We start from the raw sequence: 21,482 nt of genomic DNA, 5'->3' as shown, positions 1-21,482 counted from the left end.
ATACATGCATATCTGCCAACTTTGTATGATCCAGTGCAGAATATGATGGTTTTATTTTAACAGTAAATACCAGTCAGCGGACTAACAAAAATATAGAAGATGCAATTTCTGTCTTTAGGGAGTTGAAGTTACCATAGTACCCACTTATAGAGAGAGGTTAATGGAAAGAATTTTTATGTAAGCTTTGCAAGTTGCTTTATTGTCAGAATTAAATTCTTCTTCCTTGCTGTGATATGGAACATTTAAGAAGAGTTTCCATTAAAAGATTTCAGGGGAAAAGCAAATCTGTCCTGAAATGTGGTTAGGATTCAGTTTGTGGTGGGAAGGTATTCCACGAATCCTGAATTTGGAAAATTTCCCCTACCCAGACAATTATTGTAACTTTTGATAAAGCATACAATGGCTTGAAAATTTTATTCCTTTCCCTGTTTATCTCACTACGTAGTAAATGTAACAATAAGCCACAAAGGCTATTAGAAGAGAAAATACAAAAAAGCTCTAGGTGTCACCGGTCATTGAATCATTAAGCATTGGCTCTTGTTTAAAAATTCTAGTTGCAGGATTTTTGTGAGGCCCATGTGTGAGCCCTGGCTTACTAGATGTGTGGTAAAGCTTCCCCCTATTTAAGGAGCATAACCTACCCAGTTGTTGGGAGTCAGATTCCTGGTGACCAGAGATATTTCCAATGCTCTTAATATGGGAACAGTTTCTCTAAAGTCTTGGTCACATATTTTTCTTATGGTCAAGACACGTGATGTTTATTTGCCTTAAGACAACGTAAAGCAAATGCTTTTTGATATTTTTCATTTTTTCCTGAGGAAGTCCCATTTTTGTGTGGCTTTGTTTTTAAACCTGAGCTCTTTTCTGTTCTCCATTCTTGATGCGGTAACTCAGGAAAGCTCTCAGACCTTGGAGGAAGATAAAAGCAAAAGACAGCATTGGTTTTTATTCTGATATTCATGGACAGTACACAGATCCACTGGCAAATCATCTCTCTCTTGCAATCTTCCATCTATCATCCCTGAGTATTCAAAGCCTTTTTCCCCACTAAAAGGAAGTTGTGCCATACTTTCTATGGCTTTGAGATGTTCGGTGGTGGAGAAAAGAATGTTCCATCTAATGACCAAACAGTTTATTTCTGGAGGGAAACAAACATGAAATTTTGTTCACTGACGCCACTGGTGTTTTTATCTACAAACCATTTAGACTCAGAAGGCTCGCATAAACACCACTTGGGGCTATTAAATATTAGCTTTCCCATTATGTATGGGTGTACTTTAGTAAGCCAAACCAACAGTAGACTTTATTTCTGAGTTTCTGTTTAGATGGTGTCCCATAAGCAACAAGTATCCAACAGGACACGGGGCCTGGGGTTGTGGTCTTTAGGGCTCTGGTTGGCATTGACAGTTTGATTCACTAATGAATTTATCCATTTCCCTTGTAGGAGAGACACACTGGGTAGATGACAACTGTGAGGAAATAAAGACCCCAGAATGCCCCGCAGGGTAAGTCCATTCTCTAAATATGATGAAGTTTTACATAGTATCCAATAAAATATCACAGGATCTAGATGGGTAAATGGTGATAATGTAAAACTAAAATACCCTTATATAGGTAAACTTACACTCAAGTACTTGTAAGTGATTAATCTGTCAAAAGCTAAAATGCACATCTTGAAGTAGTGAGTTTTTTTTTTTAAGATTTTATTCATTTATTTGAGGGGGGAGTGGCAGAGGGACAGGGAGAGGCAGACCCCCTGCTGAGTGGGGAGCCAGACATGGGGCTCGATCCCAGGACCCTGGGATCATGACCTGAGCTGAAGGCAGACGCTTAACTGACTGAGACACCCAGGTGCCCCAAAGCAGTGAATTTTAAAAAACTTTTCTCTATTGGCTCTGCACATAAGGAGAGTGAAGCTCCTCTATACTTCACCACAGCTGAAGATTTTACAAAGTGTATCTAAATACCACCAGAGAAGGAAAGAAACATTTCTGGCATTGATTTTTTTTTTTTTTCTTCAGTGTTTTTTCCTGAAGGGCTGCATTTGCCTTTTTGGGGGGGAGGAGGGGAGGACTATAGAACTTTTCAAAAATATCATCCAAGCTGGTAACTCCTACCAGATGCTGCAGGAACTTGACAAACTACTGAAGCACTGCTTTGCTGGGGTGCAGCCAAACTAGAGTGACACCCCACGGCTCGAGTGTGACCGGCATAAGGCACTTATTACGCCTTCCAGGAAACTGCTGAAATTCATGGACCCTTAAAGTGCCTGGCAGAAAATAAATTTTCGACAAGTGTGTTTTCATTAATGTATTTGCTCAAGTGGATTTTTGTTTTAGGCAGCACAGCCCAGGACACAAAATCCAAGTATTTCGATATTGTCTTTATTTTCATCTTTTTTTTAGCTTAATGAGCCACTTCAACTTCTTTGGACTTTTCAAATGGAATGGCAGTAGTTTCTGACTGTTTAAAATGTGTTGGGTTGTTTTTGTGGAAAAAGCAGTCTAGCAGTAGGAAGCCCTGTTAAGTGATAATAGTAGCAACAATAATGATCTCTTATAGAGTATTATATTCTAAGTGCTTTAACTGTGACTCATTTGAAATATGCTTTATTATGTGGCTTCAAATAAACTGAAGCCTGTGCTTGCTGAATTATCTTCAAACTATCAGAAAAATTTTGCACATACTTTAGTATTCTCAAATCTATTATATCCTTAGAATTAATTATATCCTTAGAATATAACAAAGGACCTATTTCATCAGATCCTGCCCTAGTTAGATGGATCATCTGGTCCTTTATTGATGAGCTTTTTAAAGATCTTCGTCGATTTTAATTATTTTTAAAGTTATTTTATGATTAACCCTAAAAGATTCCTGTTATAAGTTTAGTTCTAGTGATAGGAGTGCCACTGCTATGAATTTCATATTCATTGCTTTCATTCATCCATTCATTCATGTATTTGATAAGTGTTTATGGAAGCCCTATTAGGAGTCCACAAGACAGAAAGATGAATAAGGCATAAACCGTGCAACGAAATAGTGTAACACACACACATATACGTATGGAAAAAGAGGTATGAATTAATATCTTAAAGGAATTCAGAAGTGTGAGCAGCTAACATTATAGAAGAGGAAAACTTGAGCTGGGTTTTAAGGCATGAATAGGAGTTTTCCAGGTAACAAATGGGAACATATTTCAGGCAAGTAGAACCACTTTATACGCTGTGAAAAACCTTGTTTGCAGTGCGAGAGGCAGCAGTGGATAAAGTACATCAGGGGAAATCTGGAGTCCAATCCCTTCCCAGGCCATTTTGTGACCTTGGTCATTTAACTCTGGACTTTGGTTGTGACAAATGCTATGTGGCTGGCAGCCCAGGCTTGTACCAGTATCCTCACTTGAAGTTTCATCTTGGAAATTCCTGGTCCCAGTTGTGGAGAATGACTAGGCATAATGGAAATTTTGTGGCAGTAAGTTTTTTTCTGAAGCTTAATATGTTACTGTTTAAGGTTTGTTCGCCCTCCATTAATCATCTTCTCTGTGGATGGTTTCCGTGCATCATACATGAAGAAAGGCAGCAAGGTCATGCCTAACATTGAAAAGCTGAGTAAGTCATTTTCATACTGTATTCTCATCAGTATCCATGATCTGCACAGCTCATGCTCAGTTATGAGCTTTGAGAGCTATGGACAGGTGGCTTTAAATGCATTCTATTATTATTATTATTTTTTTTGCATTCTATTATCTGAAAGATTGAAGTGAACACAAGTCTTTGATAGTTTATAAAGTGGATTCCCATATGTGAAGGGACTCCTGTTGGTTCTTTTGCTCTAATGCTTGAAATTCTGTTTTTAGGGTCTTGCGGCACACACTCTCCCTACATGAGACCCGTGTACCCAACAAAAACCTTCCCTAATTTATACACTTTGGCCACGGTAAGTATTTTTTTCAAATGATGTAGATTCAAAGGGTGTGGATATAGATTTCATCCTGAAACGACTTATAGAGAGATTAGAAAAAAAACACGTTTCTTAGTGTTCAAAGAAAATTTGTCTGTTTTCTATCTTGTCTGCATGAGTTGTTCACTGTAAATGTCTTTTACTGAACTTTGTGGGGGACTGAACTTTACTGTAACTTCAAAATGGAAAACTTTTTCAGGTGCAATTCTGTTTGAACACATACATTAAACCTCTCTCAGACACCTCAGGGTCTGTGTTGTGTTTATTTTCTGAGTTTTCAAATAAAAATATTGACTTCAGGGCTGCTTTGTTGCAGTTTTTAGGTACTCCCAACTCTACATTGCTTTCTTTTTCAAAAATATGATTGGTTTAGGTTTATCTATTTTATTATTATTATTATTAATTTGACGGGCTCGGGGTAAAAGTGTATTTTTAAATAAAAGCTTTTTTGGAGGCACATAAGTAAATTTCAATCTCCAGGTTAATTTATTGTAATAAAAGTTATTGACATCTTAGTAAATTGCAACAGTTAAAAAACCCAAATATTAAATTTCTTAGAATCATGTTAAGTTTCTTGGTAGCTTATAATTAGTCTGTAGATAATATTCATGTTTGCTCAGACACACATAAAGTCTATATCTTATATATATTTGGAAATTAAATATTGCTATAAAACCTCTTATGTTAACAAAATTTATGATAGAACTAATATGTACAGATTACCATATTGTTATTTTAACAATAAATTTGCTTTTACACAAAGGGGCTATATCCAGAGTCACATGGAATTGTTGGCAATTCGATGTATGATCCTGTATTTGATGCCACTTTCCATCTTCGAGGGCGAGAGAAATTTAATCATAGATGGTGGGGAGGTCAACCGGTAAGTTTTGCATTTTTTTTCGTGCGTGTGTGTCTGTCTGTTGAAACACTTCATTCCAAAATTTGCTACCTGCAAAAAGGATGCATATAGTGTCCTCATAGTTGACAATGTTTCTGTTCTTTAGTATTATGTATATATCTGTGCACATACTATCTATGTATATGTGTAATTAATGTGTATATACATGCATGTTCTTATGTCTATGTGTGTCTATATATGTGCATGTATGTATGTGTTGGTGAGGTTATGATTATAAATGTGTAAGATGATAAATATCTTCATTAAGATGATGGAAATGGTGACAGAAGGGTGAATTTCAGAAACATTTTGAGGAAGGAATGTATAGCCAGATCTCACTGATTTACTAGATTTAGGGGTACGATGAAAAAGAGAAGTGAATGACTATGACTACCACAAAATTTTGGCCCAGGTACCATATGAACAGAGACAGAGAAACTTGCTGGTAAAAAGGAGTTCAATGAAATTCATGAATTCTTTTGTTTAACCCATTTTTTTGAAATTTTTGGAAGTTACGTGTAAGTGGAATCCTACCTTAATTTTGGACCAGCAAATTAATACTTTCAAAGAACTCATCCTGTTTACTTCAGATCTAATGGATGGGGAGAAAGTAAGGAAGGATGTAGGTGGCTTTCTACATAATATTTTTCCTATGACTGTGTGCATGGTTAGGCAACTTGATTTGGTCAGACATGAGCAAAACAGCAACATGAAGCAATCGTTCTTGAATGTGTAGAATCGAAGCAAGGGCACTTGACCCTGGGTAGAGGGGCCAGAATCCCTACAGGAGCACAGGCCACTATACACAGCTAGCAAACAACATGCAGAAGAAAGATGACAAATGGTCTCACCTCATGTCAACTCTAGTTGGGAGGCCAAGGTTCCTTGGAGCACTGGTTAGGGCAGAAGGCTGAGATCTTTGTGGTGTCTGCCATGACATAAAGAGTGGCCAGTGTCTACAGACATCCACAAATCTCCCATCCCTAAATGATCCTGGAATCATTTAATGACCTGGAAATCTTTGCTCCAATCTATGAGCAAAATAGAGAATACAAACTAAGAAGAAAAAAAGGTACTGCTCTTTGATAAAAGGTCATTTGTGCTTTAAAAAAAAATATATATATATATATATTCATGGCTACCAAATCAATATGCAAAGTTAAATATGGGCTTTTCATTTTTTAAGAAAATAAATACTGGAAGACTTCTTGTAGGTCTGTAGAAGTGTTTCTTTATAGTAGGGATTCTGATTCCACTGTCTTTATTCAGGCTGGACTCCCAGAAGTCTGTGATGACCTAAGTTGTGAGCATAGTGAAATTTGTTTACAGGGTGGATTTCACAAAGTTTATGATAGAGGAACATTTTATGTGTAAATAAAATGATTGAAATTAGAGTTCCGTCAAGCTATTGCTAGTTGGTTTTTTATATTAATTCTGTCATGGAAGCAAACTTGCTTGAAGAACCACAAAGGATATAGAGATAAATAGTAATTTTATCAAATTGGATCACCTTCCATCAAGTGTTGACATTAATTTCCCTCTGGGTTGGCATGACTCAGAAGATGAGTCTACATATTCATTAACTTCTGCAGAAACAGAGCAGAGGGAATGCTGTTAACTTGCCCAATGGAGTGAAGTCTTTTTCAATTCTGTTTGCCTGTTTCCTGACTAAACTCTCAAAGTTGACAGATTTGACCAAGTTTAGTATTTTCCTAGTGTTGACAAAGATTTACAGTGAAACTGACTTGTATTTCTATCTTCTTGAACAGAGAGACACCATAAGAATTTCAAGGACCATAGTAGTTATAATTTAAAAACATATTTATTATTGAAATTTGGCCTATTTGAAGAACAAATGGATAGCTACTATATGGAACTACAGAATAAGAAGAAACTATAAATATTATAAGAAAAGATGAGCCTTAATAAACATTTCTTAAGCATTTATTCCATCCTTTCAGAGGCTTATATAGTTCACAAAATCACCAGTGAAAAAAATAATTGAGGTAGAGAAAATATTGATAAAAGCTTAGGTAATTAAATCAAATTCAACTTATTTTTACTGAATAATGAAACCATGACAGATATTTGGTTAAATAATAAAGGAGTCCGATTAAATGGTAAATAAAAACACTAATCCTATGTTAAAATTTAACAGATGAAATGAGGCATTCATATACCATCCATCTGAAAATTTGAATCTCACCAGTAGGCTTCCAAAAATAATTTCTATAATTTAGTTTCGTCTTTTTTTTTTTGTATCATGGATATAGCCATTTTAGCAAACTCAAGTCTACTTTTAATTTGTTAATCTTCACAATGTGCTATTAAAAGTTGTCATTCACTTTATGATGCTGCATTTCTCATACAAATTTTAATAGGATTCCTTTTGTTGTTGTTATTTTAAAATTGTACTTACTTTGTTCTCATTATAAAAGTATGTTCCGTACTCTTTCACTGAAGTTCTTTAAGCGTCTTTATTTCTTTGAAAAATCTCTCTGCTATAATCTGCAATTTTTGATGGTAAGATATCTCAGTGGGAAATTCCCTGTTCAGTTTAAATCTGGACTCCGTGAGGTGGAGAATGAATGAGACTGCAGGGGCCCCACGAAATGTGGAGCTTCAAGAAAGAAGTCCAACACCCCACCATGATGCAAGACCTCTAAAGCCACAGCTTCCAGAGCAAGGCATTTCTAGGAGGGGCAGATGCATTCTTATCACTGCTCCAGATGCTTGGTCTGCAGTGGTTTCTACCAGTAGTGGTGATGCAATGAATGGGTCCTGAGATCATCCACGTGAATTACTATAGTGTGAAGATGTAAGAACGATGGTATGTTTGAGAAAGAGATGGCAAAGAGAAGAAGATTGACATTAGAACAGGCGTGAATTAGTGGGCCAAAGGGATTGGTTTTATGGAAAGTGCAAATCATTGCTGACCTCTCCTCCTGTCTATTTTATTATCCTGCTAGTAGGAGGTTTTGCTTTCTTTTCAGGAAAATTTCACATCCTATATATTCTGTTGTTTCTTTTCCATAGATTGCTATAAATCTATGGCTTTTTTCCCTCTTTTTTACTGTATCTTAATGTGCTTAGGATGGATTCTGCTCTGCACTTTGGGTGCTATAAATGCTCACCTGGCCGCTTTGCTGCTAGACTTTTATTTATCTTTCAAATTTCAGCTGAACTATCTGTTCCCCAGGCAGTCACTAAGCTCCCTTTGCCCTGGCTAAGCTCACGGAACTTCCTTTGGGTTTTCGTATTATTTCTGTCATAAATTTGACCATATATTTTTGAAATCATTCACATATCTGCATCAGTCTGTGGGCCCCATGGGGGTAGGATCTCTTTATTCTCAGGCCATAGCTCTTCTCAGGGACATGTTCAGGTGTCTCACCACTGTGTCTTGGATTGAAATGTTCTGCACCGAATCTGAGGTATGTTTGTTGGTATTTCTTTCCTGTATTTTATAAGTTCCCTTCTTCGGGTTCTTTCCACCTGCAAAGAGCCACACCAGTCCACGGTTTTTTGCTGCAACTCTCATATCTTAGTTTGTTCTGACTCTTGAATCTCCGTAAGTGATTTACTGAAGCTAATGCTACAGCCCCACCCATCGCTCTGGTCTCCCTGAATTCTATTTATCCTGGCTCTGAGCTTTTGAATGCAAAGGAATTATTTCCTTTCGAAGAACTGCTAGAAAAATTACAACAGTAGTTCATGTTTTTGAAAAATGTTTTTTGTTTCTTTTCTTTTTCAAAACTTCTCCACTTCTCCCACAGCAGCATACTTTATTTAATTTGAGAAAGTGTTGAATTTCACATTTAAATCTTCCTGATTCCAGTGAGAAAGCTTTTTTTAAAATTCCTGATAACATATCAAATAGATACAATATTTTTCCCACTTGTTCCCTCCTCAAAATGTAGTCTCTAAGACATAAATGTTGAAAACCGCCTCTAGATAAAGCAGAACAATGGAGAAATATTGGCATTAAGAGTGGGAAAGGCAAATCCAGTGTCTTGTCAGGTTATTTTTGTTGTACTGTTTTACCAGTCTCTGAGGAAATTTATATTACACTCAAATTCAGAGAAATACTAATTCCCATTTCTCTGAATTAACAAGGAACTAGAAACTTCTCTCTCTCTTTTTCTAACAACCCCAGAGGCTCATTTTCGCTGTTTTGTTTTTTTTTGTTTTGTTTTGTTTTTTGGACCAATGTTGTAGTGCCTTTTTTCCCTCTGTAATTACTAGATTTGACTCCTGAGTTCGGAAATATAATGTATACATATAATCTGCAAAGGAACTTTTATAGCTACTTGTGATCTGATTTAATTTAAGAACGTTATGCTTCAATCTCCTACCATTTGCCCCTGATAGAATGGCTTCATTATGCTAGAATCCTTTTATTTGAGATTTTCAAATGTTTTTTAATTTTAAAGGTTCTCTCATTTGTTTACTTTTGGTAATCTGATCATGTTCCCACTGTTGTTTTAGAAAATATGGTCAACATGACTTATACCAAAAAGCAGGAGGGTGTTTTTGCTGCTTTTTTTTTTTTTTGAGAAGCAATAATTTTTTAAAAAAGATTAATTTATGGGGATGCCTGGGTGGCTCAGAAGTTGAGCATCTGCCTTTGGCTCAGGGCATGATCCTGGGGTCCTGAGATCGAGTCCTGCATCAGGGATCCTGCTTCTCCCTCTGCCTTTGTCTCTGCCTCTTTCTCTGTCTCTTTCATGAATAAATAAATACAATCTTTAAAAAAAAAGATTCATTTATTTATTTGAGAGAGAGAGAGAGAAAATAGGGGGAAGGGGAGAGGGGCAGAGGGAAAGGGAGAAAGAATCCTCAAGCAGACTCCCCGCTGATCCTACAGCCTGCCACGAGGCTCGATCCCAGGACCCTGAGGTCATGACTGGAGCCAAATCAAGAGCCAGACGCTTAACCAACTGAGCCACCCAGGTGCTCCAGAAATATTTTTTTTACTTTGTAATTGTCTATATCGTTTGCTGCTCTTTATAATTGGTTAGGGTTTTTTTTTTTTTCTGATTCCAAGGATGTTAATTATCACTGTAAAAATATGGGGAGGTACAGAAAAGTATGAAGAGCAACTGATTCTGACTTTACCATTGGGAAAATTTTAGCACACTCACTTCTGCTGCCTTCTCTCCCATTGCCCCTTTCCTTATTCCATTGCCAAGACCCTTTCTGGTGATCTTTTCCTGTGAGCATTACTGAGCTAAAAGTTACCCATAGGGCTTCCTGTTGCCCAGATAATGCCGATGTCAGCATAATTCCACAACATAACTTTTGAAAGTGCAGGCTCATCATTTGACAAAACTGCATTAAAAAAATTTCCTCTAGAAAACCCCGGATTAATCTTACATTTCATAACTGCCAAATGTTGCCTCCTATAATCTCCTTGTAAATATCAAGGCACTGGATTTTTTTTTAAAGATTTTATTTATTTATTCATGAGAGATACACAGAGAGAGAGAGGCAGAGACACAGGCAGAGGGAGAAGCAGGCTCCATGCAGGGAGCCCGACGTGGGACTCTATCCCAGGTCTCCAGGATCACGCCCTGGGCTGCAGGCGGCGCTAAACCGCCAAGCCACCCGGGCTGCCCAAGGCACTGGATTTTATATGAATTTGTTTGTATATAAATACACTAAGCATGAGTCTCTGAAATTAAAATAAGTATGGAACTAGATCACTTAGTATAAAAAACTGATTGGGGTGTCTGGGTGGCTCAGTTGGTTAAGGGATTTGATTTCAGCTCAGGTCATGATCTCAGGGTCCTGGGATCTAGCCCTGCCTCTGGCTCCAACCTCAGTGGGGACTCTTCTTGAGATTCTTTCTCTTCCTCTGCACTTCCCCCCCAATAAATAAATATATCTTCAGAAAAAATAAGAAACTGATATCTTTGGGATCTGATGTGGTTTTGAGGCATCTGCAGGATGTCCAGCACTTTGTTTGCACGCATCTTCTTGATAGCTGTGCTGGGAAAAGAATGAAAGGAAGCTGGGAAGCCCTTTCCTTACAGGCCAAGGCTACCCTCCCCTTGCAGCTTCACACAGCTGCAAATGACCAATGCAAAGTCTACAAGGCAAGACGGTGCCTAGCAGATTTCTTTCTACTTCAGGGATGCCACATTTAGGCGTGTCAGTAGGTAGAGGGGCTTGGGGGGGGTGGGTGGAGACTCGTGTTCCCTTGGTGGAGGCGAGACAGGGCACTGGGTTTGAAACTTGGCAGACCGTGCTGAGAAGCAACACACTACCAGCACTCTAGAAGGGCCCCTGTGTCTCATCAGGCTCAGCTTAGATGAGTGAATTTGTGTGAAAATCAGTGACCACAGGGAGCTTCAAGGCAGATTATGTGTGCTTATGAACTGCATTTAAATATGATATTGGAAGATGTGGAAGGATCTGTGACTACCACAGAAACTGATGAGGAACCGTCAACCAGGCGGGATGTACCTGATGCTCTTTGGGAAGATGGTGTTGTACTAGTTGCTCTCCATTAAGCGTTGGCTGAAACAGAATTGATCGTGCGTGTGATAGAGGAGAGTTGGCATGATTGCATCTTCAAAGGTAGAAGACATTCAAAATTCAAAGGGGCGTAATTTTGCGTAAATGTTGATATTAAGAAATGACCAAGGATTCTTCTACTCCCCAAATGTATTGATTTGCAGATGACTCAAAGATTCAGAAGCTAAAGGGCATTTTAATTTTTTTCCAACCCTTTCAAAAATGTGATCACCAAGGGGAAAAAAAAAAAGACATATTTTGAATCCTGGTTGGCCTGGGGACTCCCACCGCAGCCCAGAGTTCGTCTTTAAAACAGGATACACCTAACCAGACTCCGGAAGGGCGCTCAGAGCAATCTGCGCTCCTTCCCTCTATGACCGCATTCCCCTGGGAGAAGGGCAGCTCTCACCTCCTCCAATCTGAGAGGGCCCTCGGTCCTCTCCTGCCCATCCTTACTTGCCAGCTTCAGCAGCTGTGCTTTTGCGAGGCTGGGGATCATCAGTCCCTCCGCAGAGGCTTGGAAATCTGCAGAATTCCCCAGGCCAGGTGTCCAGACCCTTCTGAAAACATGGCCAAACTCGTGGAGGCCCCACACCTCCGAATTTCCCCTTGCCTCAAAAAACAGAGATTTTCACTGGAGTCCAAGAGACTCTGAAAGTCTGGATACAATGAAACCAGAAAAGGGGCTGGCTGCTATGCCTAGAGCATTTTTGCTTGGGTTTTAAAACAAACGAGCTTCTTTTCTTCCTGTTTGCCTCCGAAGGGGTGGGGGGAGGTTCTTCTTACAGACTTATGTTCAATGGGACACTGGCCATCCTAAGCTGTTTTTAATGTTCCCAGAATAACTGGATTATATTTGTTTCCATTGCATAATAATTAAGATTAAAAATTGATCCAGTGTTCACCAAATGCTAAGACACTGCTTTAAGAACTTTAAATGTATTAACTCATTAAAGCTTAGAATAATCCCATGTGGTAGGTAATATCCTACATTTTAAAGGAAACTGAAGCCCAGAGAGCTTATGTAATTGACTGCAGGACTTCACAGTTAGTGACAGAGGCAAGGCTTAAAATCCAGCTATCTGGTTGGAGAGCTCAGGTTCTTAACCACTGTATCTTCTGCCTCCCAACAGCATGCACTGGAAAGAATATTTTAAAAGCCTCAATGAAATGCTTGGTTCACCTAACTTATCCCAGGAAGTTATTCCTAAAATTCCATTTATTGAAAACTTAAATAAATGATACATGGGAAAGTCCAGAATAAAAAAAAAAAGAAAGAAAGGAAAAGCTTTTTTCGCTCTTTTCATTCACCTCGTTTAAAACAAGACAAAGTGAGGTTCCAAGATTCTGGCATCTGTGTGCCAAATTGGGGTTCTCCTCTGCAGGCTTTCAATAATACAGGAAACATATGGTCCACTCCTGGGTCCTTTGATGAGCAGAATTCCATCATGTAAGTGAAATGTTTAAAACAATGATCAGAAAAGACAGGTACGGAAGAAACTTTTGAGATGAAATAAGAGTTAAAAATGCCACTAGAATCATTGCAGAGCTTTTGAAGGCTTTTACAGAGAATGTATTGAATGACATTTATGGAAATAATGATTCTGACTTCCAGATGTGAAAAGAGAATGATTGCAAATAATGTGAAATTTATGGTGGGGTGTGGGTAAAGTAGAAGATATCTGATCTAATGTACTTAAAACAACTTTTTCTTCTTTGACTGAAACTCAGAACATGTTATAAGCCTCTTATATTTTCCTCATTAGCTATGGATTACAGCCACCAAGCAAGGGGTGAAAGCTGGGACATTCTTCTGGTCGGTGTAAGTTATCTTTATTTTGTCAATGTTTGTGCAATTACAGTTATGATTCGGCTTAAGAAACATGAATTCAGTTTGATTTTACTTCAGTTAAATGTAAAAGAGCTTGAGCTTTTGAATATTTTCTGATTGAAAATAATCTTCCCAGTATATTTTAGAAGTCTTCCGTCTATTTCCCCCATCTTTTTTTTAATAGAATGTAAAGATTTTTTTTTTCTTCTTGTCATTCTCAAGATTTTTCTGTCCCTGTCTATAGGTTTTGATAACTTACCATCTAGGGAGTGTGTATATTTCTCTTAAACTATTTATTACTGTGGTTTGCATTATTGTTTTCTATAAATATATCATAACATGTTATATTTATTTTGGTTTGCAACATTGAAAGTCTAGTGTGGTCTCACACAGTTGATGTATAGTGGTCTAGAGATTGGAAATTCCAGCCAGGAGACAAGGGGAAACCTCTGTTTCTACTCCGTTTTCCACCGAACTCTAGGATTTCCCTAATAAGAAAAATGGAACTACTTCTCTTCCCCAGAGAGCTAGTGGGGGGTTAGTAGTTAATGTTCATAAAATAGTCTTAAGATGTAACTTACCTAATAAAAGTGTCAACATGTTGATTATTTTTAAGGCTCCTTAGTAAGAAAAGGAATCTGTTTCAACTTTCATGGGGATTTTGTTCCCACTGAGATGTTCTTTCCATCTTTTTTTTTTTTTAACCACCTAAAGCTGTTTCCATATTTGCCTCTTATGCCTTAACAAAAATCTGACTATTCTATAATAGTAGTGTGCTGAGAGCAGTCACTGGTTCAAATTAATCCAGAATGGGACTGTCTATATTCTCCAAATTCAGGAATAAAAGTAGCTTTTTCAGATTTGAAGGACTAAGTTGAAACTGAGTTTGGTGATTTGAAGGTAAGACAGTGACTCTTTAAAAGTTTCTTTTCCCACCTATTTCTTTTGTAAAGAGGTTTTCTGAGTTGAGAAATGAGTGTGGGGGTGTTAGAAATGACACGTAACTGACATGTTGATCTACCAATTTAATCCGATGCGTTACATTTCTGTAGCCCTTGACTGTCATAGATGCTTACAGAAAGGATTTCTTCTGCTCCACAACATATTTGCTTGGCAGAATGGAGACGAGCCAACAACATAATTAGTACTTAGTCCCTACCCTTACCCCCCGAAACTGCTGCAAAGCTTCATTGAAAAGGCCCAGTGTTCTGATTTTGAATGGCAATGTTCTCCACCCATTTCTAGCTACTTATAAGAAGGTGGCTTTTGTGTGCTCTAAAGATGTCCTTAGTTTTGCTTTGGCTTCTCGGGCTATTGTTCTTTTATCTCTATTCTGGGGGTGACTTGGATTTAGTTTTTTGCTTTCTTTTTTTAAAAAATCTTTTTTTTTTTAACTGAACAAACAAGCAAACAAACACAACAAACCAGGGTCATACTTTTAGTTATTTAATGGAGTATATGTCAGGGGAATCTACACATGGTACATCCTGAAAACTTTTAAATTTAAAACCAGATTCAGACCATGGTCTTAGACTTTGAAGGCCATCTTTTTAATGTGGTTCTGTACTGCAACCTAGAGTTATTCTTGCTTTTTAAGTGATAGTATTTTATTCCAAAGTAATCCTCAGCTGATGCTCCATTACATTTTGTGTGTGTGTGTCAATTCATGTTCAAAGGCAGTAATTCCCCTTATGTTTAGATTGATTCTAATCCCAGTTCTGCCACATAATCGATTGCTGATGCTGGACAAGTGATTTAATCTCTCAGCAAATGAATGTCCTCATCTTTAAATGACAATGATAGCATCTTTATCATAGGGTGCTGTGAAAGTAGAATGGGGTAACTTATTTAAAGTGCCAAGTAGGGTGTTTAGTACATAGAGAATAATGGATAAATGGTATTTGTTTTCTAATTCATATCCTCTCTTTCAACACTGACCATACAATGACGATATGTGTCCTAAGGTAATTTGTTCCCCTTTAGCACTAAACACTTCATCTAGTCCCTCATTTTCCATTTCTCCTTCTTTTTTCTTTTTCTGACCATATCTGATGTTTCATGGTAAGTGCTCTATCTAACAGTGATGGTGAAGACAGCAGCATGAGCTCCATTTCCTTTTCTGTTCCGACACACAGTCTTCCTTTGCCATTTGTGTTTATGCAGTCTCTGCACTGTATTATTTATTTATTTATTTATTTATTTAGGCACTGTATTTTTTTAAAGATTTTATTTATTTATTTGAGAGAGAGAGAGAGTACACAAGTGGGAGCAGGTACAAGGAAGAACCAGACTCCCCGTTGAGCAGGGAACCCGATATGGGGCTCGATCCCAGGACTCTGAGATCATGACCTGAGCTGAAGGCAGACACTTAATGGATTGAGCCACCCATATGCCTCTCTGCACTGTATTTTAAACACTAAAGGCTAGGGGCCATGTTGTTTTGGTTCCTGGGGCAATTCTGTAAAGATAATCTAGAACTCCTAGGAAAGGTAGAGACTACTTTGTCCGACTCCTCACTGGCAAGATTAGAATACCATGGCTGAGAGAGGTAAAGTGTTGTGCCCAGTGTCACACTTTGGATGGATACTTAGGGATCTACAGTTCTCATCTCTGGCTCTTTTCACACACACACACACACACACACGCACACACACACATACACACACACACACTCAGCCCCTACCCAGAAAATGATAATCACCTGCTTATCTTTCTAAGCAGGGAATGGTGACTCCTCTATAATGGTCTTTTTTAGTAGAAGTATTTTTATCTTTGTTTACATTCACACAAAAGCCTTTAATGTAATATACTTAACAAATATATCATGAATCAGTGTGTCATCTCTCTGGATCCTGTGAATCTAGTACATAATAGTAAAAGCTAACATTTTTCTAAACTCGATGTGCCATGCACTATTCTAAGTGTTTTACATGTATTATCTCTTTTAATCTTCACAACAAACCTATGACATAGGAACTATTATCCTCATTTTATAGAGGTATGGAAAGGTTAAGTAACTTGCCAAAGTCTCATCGCCAACACATGTTGGAGTCCGGATTCAAACCAAGGCATTGTGGCCTCAGAGCGGATGCTTTCACTCCCTGCCCACTACTGGTCAAGCACTGCATCCAACGGAGGTGTTAGAGGGTGCGTGTTCTGAGCAGGACACAAATTCTATTGGCTTGTATTTTTCCATTAGCATCAAGTAAGTCCATCAGAGTCCCCTTTTGTGACCTAACACCAATTACATAAAATAAAGCTGCTTGTAGGTAGGTAGGGAAGTCAGGTAAGATGGAAAGGCTACAGCATTTGCTTTTTTCTAAGTTAGGAAAGAATTTGAAACATGTAATTATTTTGTTCAGATAAAGGGGGATTTCTGAGACCGATGAATTAAATACCTGACGTGATTAGCTTGGCTTTGTTATGCCTCTTTCTTTTTTTTTTTTTAAAAGATTTTATTTATTTATTCATGACAGACACACACAGAGAGAGAGGGAGAGGCAGAGACACAGGCAGAGGTAGAAGCAGGCTCCATGCAGGGAGCCTGACATGTGACTCGATCCCGGGTCTCCAGGATCACACCCAGGGCTGAAGGCAGCACTAAACTGCTGGGCCACCGGGGCTGCCCATGCTATCCTATTTCTAATTCAATTATAGAATATAATAAACAGGGTCCCATTTGTTCAAGAGCATTGGACTTTGTTTAAATTAGGACTCATTTTATGGTAAATATGATTTTCTGGGCTGGTGGGACAGTTCTAGACTGAGAGGGGGTCAGAGGAATGAGCAATTTCCAACCTCTGAGAGTTGATGGGGATGGGTGGGGGTGGGCATGGGGAAAGAGTCCTTGATTGGAACTCCTGCCAAATCTCGGCTTCTCCCAATGCTCTGAAGATGTATCTTTTTCCTAGCTTGCTCTTGTTCACATCCACCAAGAGTAAAAGTTTGGCTCACCAACACTCCATAGTAAGTTTTTATTAGAGTTTAATAGAGTTTATTTATTTTTAGAGCAGTTTTAGGCTCACAGCAAATGGAGCAGAGGATACAGAGACTTCCCAAGACTTTGCCCCCCAGCACATGCACAACCTCCCCATTACCAGCGTGCCCCACCAGAGTGGCATGTGTGTTACAACTGATGAACCTATATCCACACATCATTATCACTCAGGGAATGTAATTTATACTAGGTTCAATCTTGGCCACAATAATTTTTGCTAACCATAATTAAACTTGGGCTTAGGTTGAGTTCATCATAAACAAGCTCTAATGCCCAATCTTGGATGGGGGAGCAGAAAAGCATGTTGTACTCCTTGTTAAGAAAGAATAAGTGAATTTCCCCATAAATAAAAACATTTTCTGCTTGGGAGCCTCTTAATGAAACTCAGCCCAGGATGCAGTACTATCATGTTAGCTGAGAGCTCTTAAAGAGAGTGCCAGATTTCGGGTAATTATATTTCAACAGAGGAATGAGACTTAAACACAAAAGTCATTGTGGATGAAGATTATACCCTTTTTGTCAGTCTCATAATTATATGTGCCTATTCTTGATAGATTTTTATAGAGCTAGAAGAGAATTTCAAGACTACCTTTCCTAACCCCTTATTTTATAGATGAAGAATCTAAAGTTTCAGATTAAATAATGTTTCTAAAGTCTATAGGTCGTTAGAGATAGAATGATAGCTCATTATGATCATTAATAAAAATAAAGGATTTTGGGAACATACTATGTGCTAGGTACTGTATGTGCCCTTTGCTTGTCTTGTCTCATTTTTTTAAAAAGATTTTATTTATTTATTCATGAGAACACACAAGGAGAGAGAGGCAGAAACATAGGCAGAGGGAGATGCAGGCTCCATGCTGGGAACCCGATGTGGGACTTGATCCCCGGGTCTCCAGGATCTCGCCCGGGGCTGAAGGCCACGCTAAACTGCTGAGCCACTCAGGCTGCCCTACTCTCATTTTTTTTTTTAAAGACTTTATTTACTTATTTGAGAGAAAGCATGTGAAAGGGAGGAGGAGCAGAGGGAGAGGGAGAAGCAGACTCCCTTTTGAGGTAGCACTTGATCCCAGGACCCTGGGACCATGACCTGAACTGAAGGCAGACACTTAACCGACTGAGCCACCCAGGTGCCTCTGCCTTGTCTCATTTTATCCTTATAACCAGGCTGTGTGCGACGTGTTTTGCTATGATCTTTCTTTTATGGATACTTAAGCTGAGGCCCAGAGAGGTCGAAGTGGCATAAAGGTCAGAAGAGGTCACACCACCAGCAAGATGCGGTTGGGGGATACAAGTCCTGGTCCCTCTGTGGCCACAGCTAATGGCTTTACTTGCTAAATGGCAATGCTTCTGAGCCCAGGGTCTTTTCTGCCTGTAGCAGAGGCTGTGATCAACAGGGCAGGTTCCTCATTTTACTGTGAATCAGAGTTTCCAGCCTCATCTTCTATGGCAGAGGTTGAGCAATACAATATGTTGCAAATGGAGTGGAAGTTTAAACACTAATTTGAAAGTGGGCCTTTTATGACAACGAAGTGAAAACACATGGTGGTACATAGAGAGCCCTTGGCCTGGGTACCAGAACAAGCACTCATTGGGCTGGAGTTTGACGATGCAACTTAACATCATGCACTGCTTGTTATTGCCTCACAGGGTTATCCCTCATGAGAGGAGAATATTAACCATCCTGCAATGGCTCACCCTGCCAGACGATGAAAGGTATTTGTTTCCATCCCCCTGACTTTCTCTCTCTTTTCTTCAGGTCCTTTCCATCCTGGGGTAGAACTGGGTAAAGACTAGTTGGGCATAGTCAAGGTTTGGGATTACTAAGTTTTGTGGTTCTCAGCCGTAAGCGTGACTGACATAGGGTATTGGGGACCATTTCATGAGAGGGGTTAAATGAGCTTAGCTGTTCATCCTGGCCACTGCAGCTGAGCTTGAGGGAGTTTCTGACTTTGATAAATGAACCAGCAGCATCCCAAGAACTGGGGAAGCATTAGGACCAACTTTCAGGCTGCAGAGTGCATGGTTCATGTGACTTTTCACTGGGAAATATTATCTTGAGGCTCAAAGACCTGGGTATGTGTTCCGATAATCCTTTGTGACATTTGATCCCTGAAGGTGGTTCCAGGCAGTTACCACTGTGCGGGTGGTGTAGGGGCTGGTGGATGTGGAAAAAATAGAATCTTAAGCACAACCCCCCTCAAAGAGAAATGAGAAAGAGGTATTTTCCATGTTAAGACTAACAGTGGTTGGGAGATTAATTAACTCAATTTGGGAGGATTTTTTTTGGACATGTAGGGATGCTTAATATTCTTTGTTGTATGTGGTTTGGTGGAGATTCTGAATCTTCCAATTTTCCCGTAGGCCTTCAGTCTATGCCTTCTATTCCGAACAACCCGATTTCTCTGGACACAAATATGGCCCCTTTGGCCCTGAGGTTAGTAGCTTATCATCTGCCTGAGGAGACCCTGTGCCCCTGGGCTGTTGACTTTATTTCAGGATTTGTACAAAGTCTCTTGGGTATGTCTATCTGCAAGGTTTATACCTAGTCAAAGAACTACAAAACTAAAAACATTAAAAAAAAAAAAAAACTTAAACATACCAGCCTCTCTTACAGGAATTTCATTTCAGATTGATTTTCTATTCAAACATATCCTAAACTTGGTGTTCTTAAGAGGAGTATATGATACCCCTGAAGGCATCAGTCAAAACGTGCAGGATCAGGAAGGATTAGCATCAGGATCAGGAAGTAGAAAGGCATCTGGAGATGAAATGGGCAATACAAAACGCTCCATCCAACTGAATTTCAGCTCCCTTAAAATGATTATGCAGTTCAGAGAGCGTAGGTCAGCTTAGTAGCTCTAATAGCCTTAGCAGGTACCATCAATCAACCTGGCATATGTTATGTAGTACTGGACATTTTTTTATTTGATAAATTTTGACATAGGTACATACCTGTGAAACCATTACCACACTCAAGATTGTGAACATATCCATCACTCTCCAAAATGAAATTAATTCTTAATTAAGAGAAAATGTACTACTGAATGATTCTATTTAGCAGAGCAATGTATTGCTATCAAACAGCAGGAATCTTAGTTGAAAACAATCTGTTAGACGATATCTAGTATAATGTCAAATTCAGAAGTGGGAAAAAGACAGTTGTGTTTTATCATGTCCCTCATTCATCTGGAGATAGAAATCTTCCCAGTGTTGGAGCATAGATCATTTTAAAACTGATTGAATTTGCCAATCTAAAATGATTTCCACCTCTCATTCTAACTAGTGTGATGAGGTCTACATCAACACACTGAAACTTGATTTGGGATGAGAAATCGTTTCAAAAACTCTGCTGATGGAAACTGGTTCCCAATAGCCTGTAACAGCACTGTTGGTGATGATTAAGTTCATGGTGTTCAGCATAAGATTGAGTAGGAGATACAGAGAAATGTGTCTTGGTTTAAATATTTTTGAGCAAAATGCAACATATCTAACCAAAGGCTGTAAAATACAAAATGTACCAAAAATACCTAACTATTTTTGAATGTTTTAACATCAATTCTGCGGTGATTTTTTTCAAACACTGGAAACTAATGGCTGTGTGAAACCATTGTTAGTTTGCCTTAAATCATTGAAGTTATATAAGTCTGATGCTCTTTTTTCCTATCCCTTTGATGTTTAACGAGTGTCGCATGATTATGAAACACAAATGATAAAATGAGATAAACATCTGCATGAAACACAAATCTTACTCTTGCCAGAGCAAGCATGGCTGTTTTATCTTTAGGATGACTTTCTTTGAGATTAATCTAAAGTGAACAAAAGGAACCACATTTTATTAAAATGTTAAAAAAAAATCCTAAGCAGTTCCATGTGCCTTTCTTAAAAGTTGAACTTTGCTTGGATAATAATATCCCCTAAAAGACCCTATGGTATAGGAGAGCCAGAGGTTGGTATAGCCATTCTTTTAAAAGCAGGAGGCTGATGCTTAAGGAGGTGTGGGCTTCTCAAGTCACCTGGCGGGTAAGTGGACTTAAAAGCAGAATCTCAGAGCTCCTGGACCAGGGTTCTTCCCATGGAACCCTTTAAACCTCCAGGAGATAAGCAGAGTGATTAGGTAAATAACTATGTTCAATTCAGACAGAAGATTTTTCTTTATGTCAAAAATTGGCTTTTTAGCATATAAATGAGGTGGAACTCTGGTGAATCTTAGTTCTTTAAGATTTATACAGCTCAGCAATAAGCATTCTTTATCCACGAGCATCTCTGGATTTCTA

The 21,482-nt window shown here is 38.6% G+C and overlaps 1 protein-coding gene across 8 annotated transcripts in view; it reads left to right on the top strand.

The window, feature by feature from the left end:
* The window catches only part of ENPP2 (ectonucleotide pyrophosphatase/phosphodiesterase 2), a 109,947-nt gene that overhangs the window by 45,332 nt on the left and 43,133 nt on the right, over positions 1-21,482 (top strand). For all 8 annotated transcript variants that reach the window (XM_055314226.1, XM_055314224.1, XM_055314225.1 and 5 more), the window contains exons 5-11: positions 1,445-1,505; positions 3,508-3,605; positions 3,854-3,933; positions 4,721-4,840; positions 13,144-13,199; positions 18,856-18,921; positions 19,570-19,642. In XM_055314226.1, coding sequence (XP_055170201.1) covers positions 1,445-1,505; positions 3,508-3,605; positions 3,854-3,933; positions 4,721-4,840; positions 13,144-13,199; positions 18,856-18,921; positions 19,570-19,642 — 554 coding nt within the window. The remainder of the gene's footprint in view (positions 1-1,444; positions 1,506-3,507; positions 3,606-3,853; positions 3,934-4,720; positions 4,841-13,143; positions 13,200-18,855; positions 18,922-19,569; positions 19,643-21,482) is intronic.

The sequence above is a fragment of the Nyctereutes procyonoides genome, unplaced genomic scaffold, assembly GCF_905146905.1.
Source record: "Nyctereutes procyonoides isolate TBG_1078 unplaced genomic scaffold, NYPRO_anot_genome, whole genome shotgun sequence".
NCBI lineage: Eukaryota > Metazoa > Chordata > Mammalia > Carnivora > Canidae > Nyctereutes > Nyctereutes procyonoides.
Note: the sequence above shows the minus strand (reverse complement) of the source record. Positions and strands in the feature narration are given on the sequence as shown.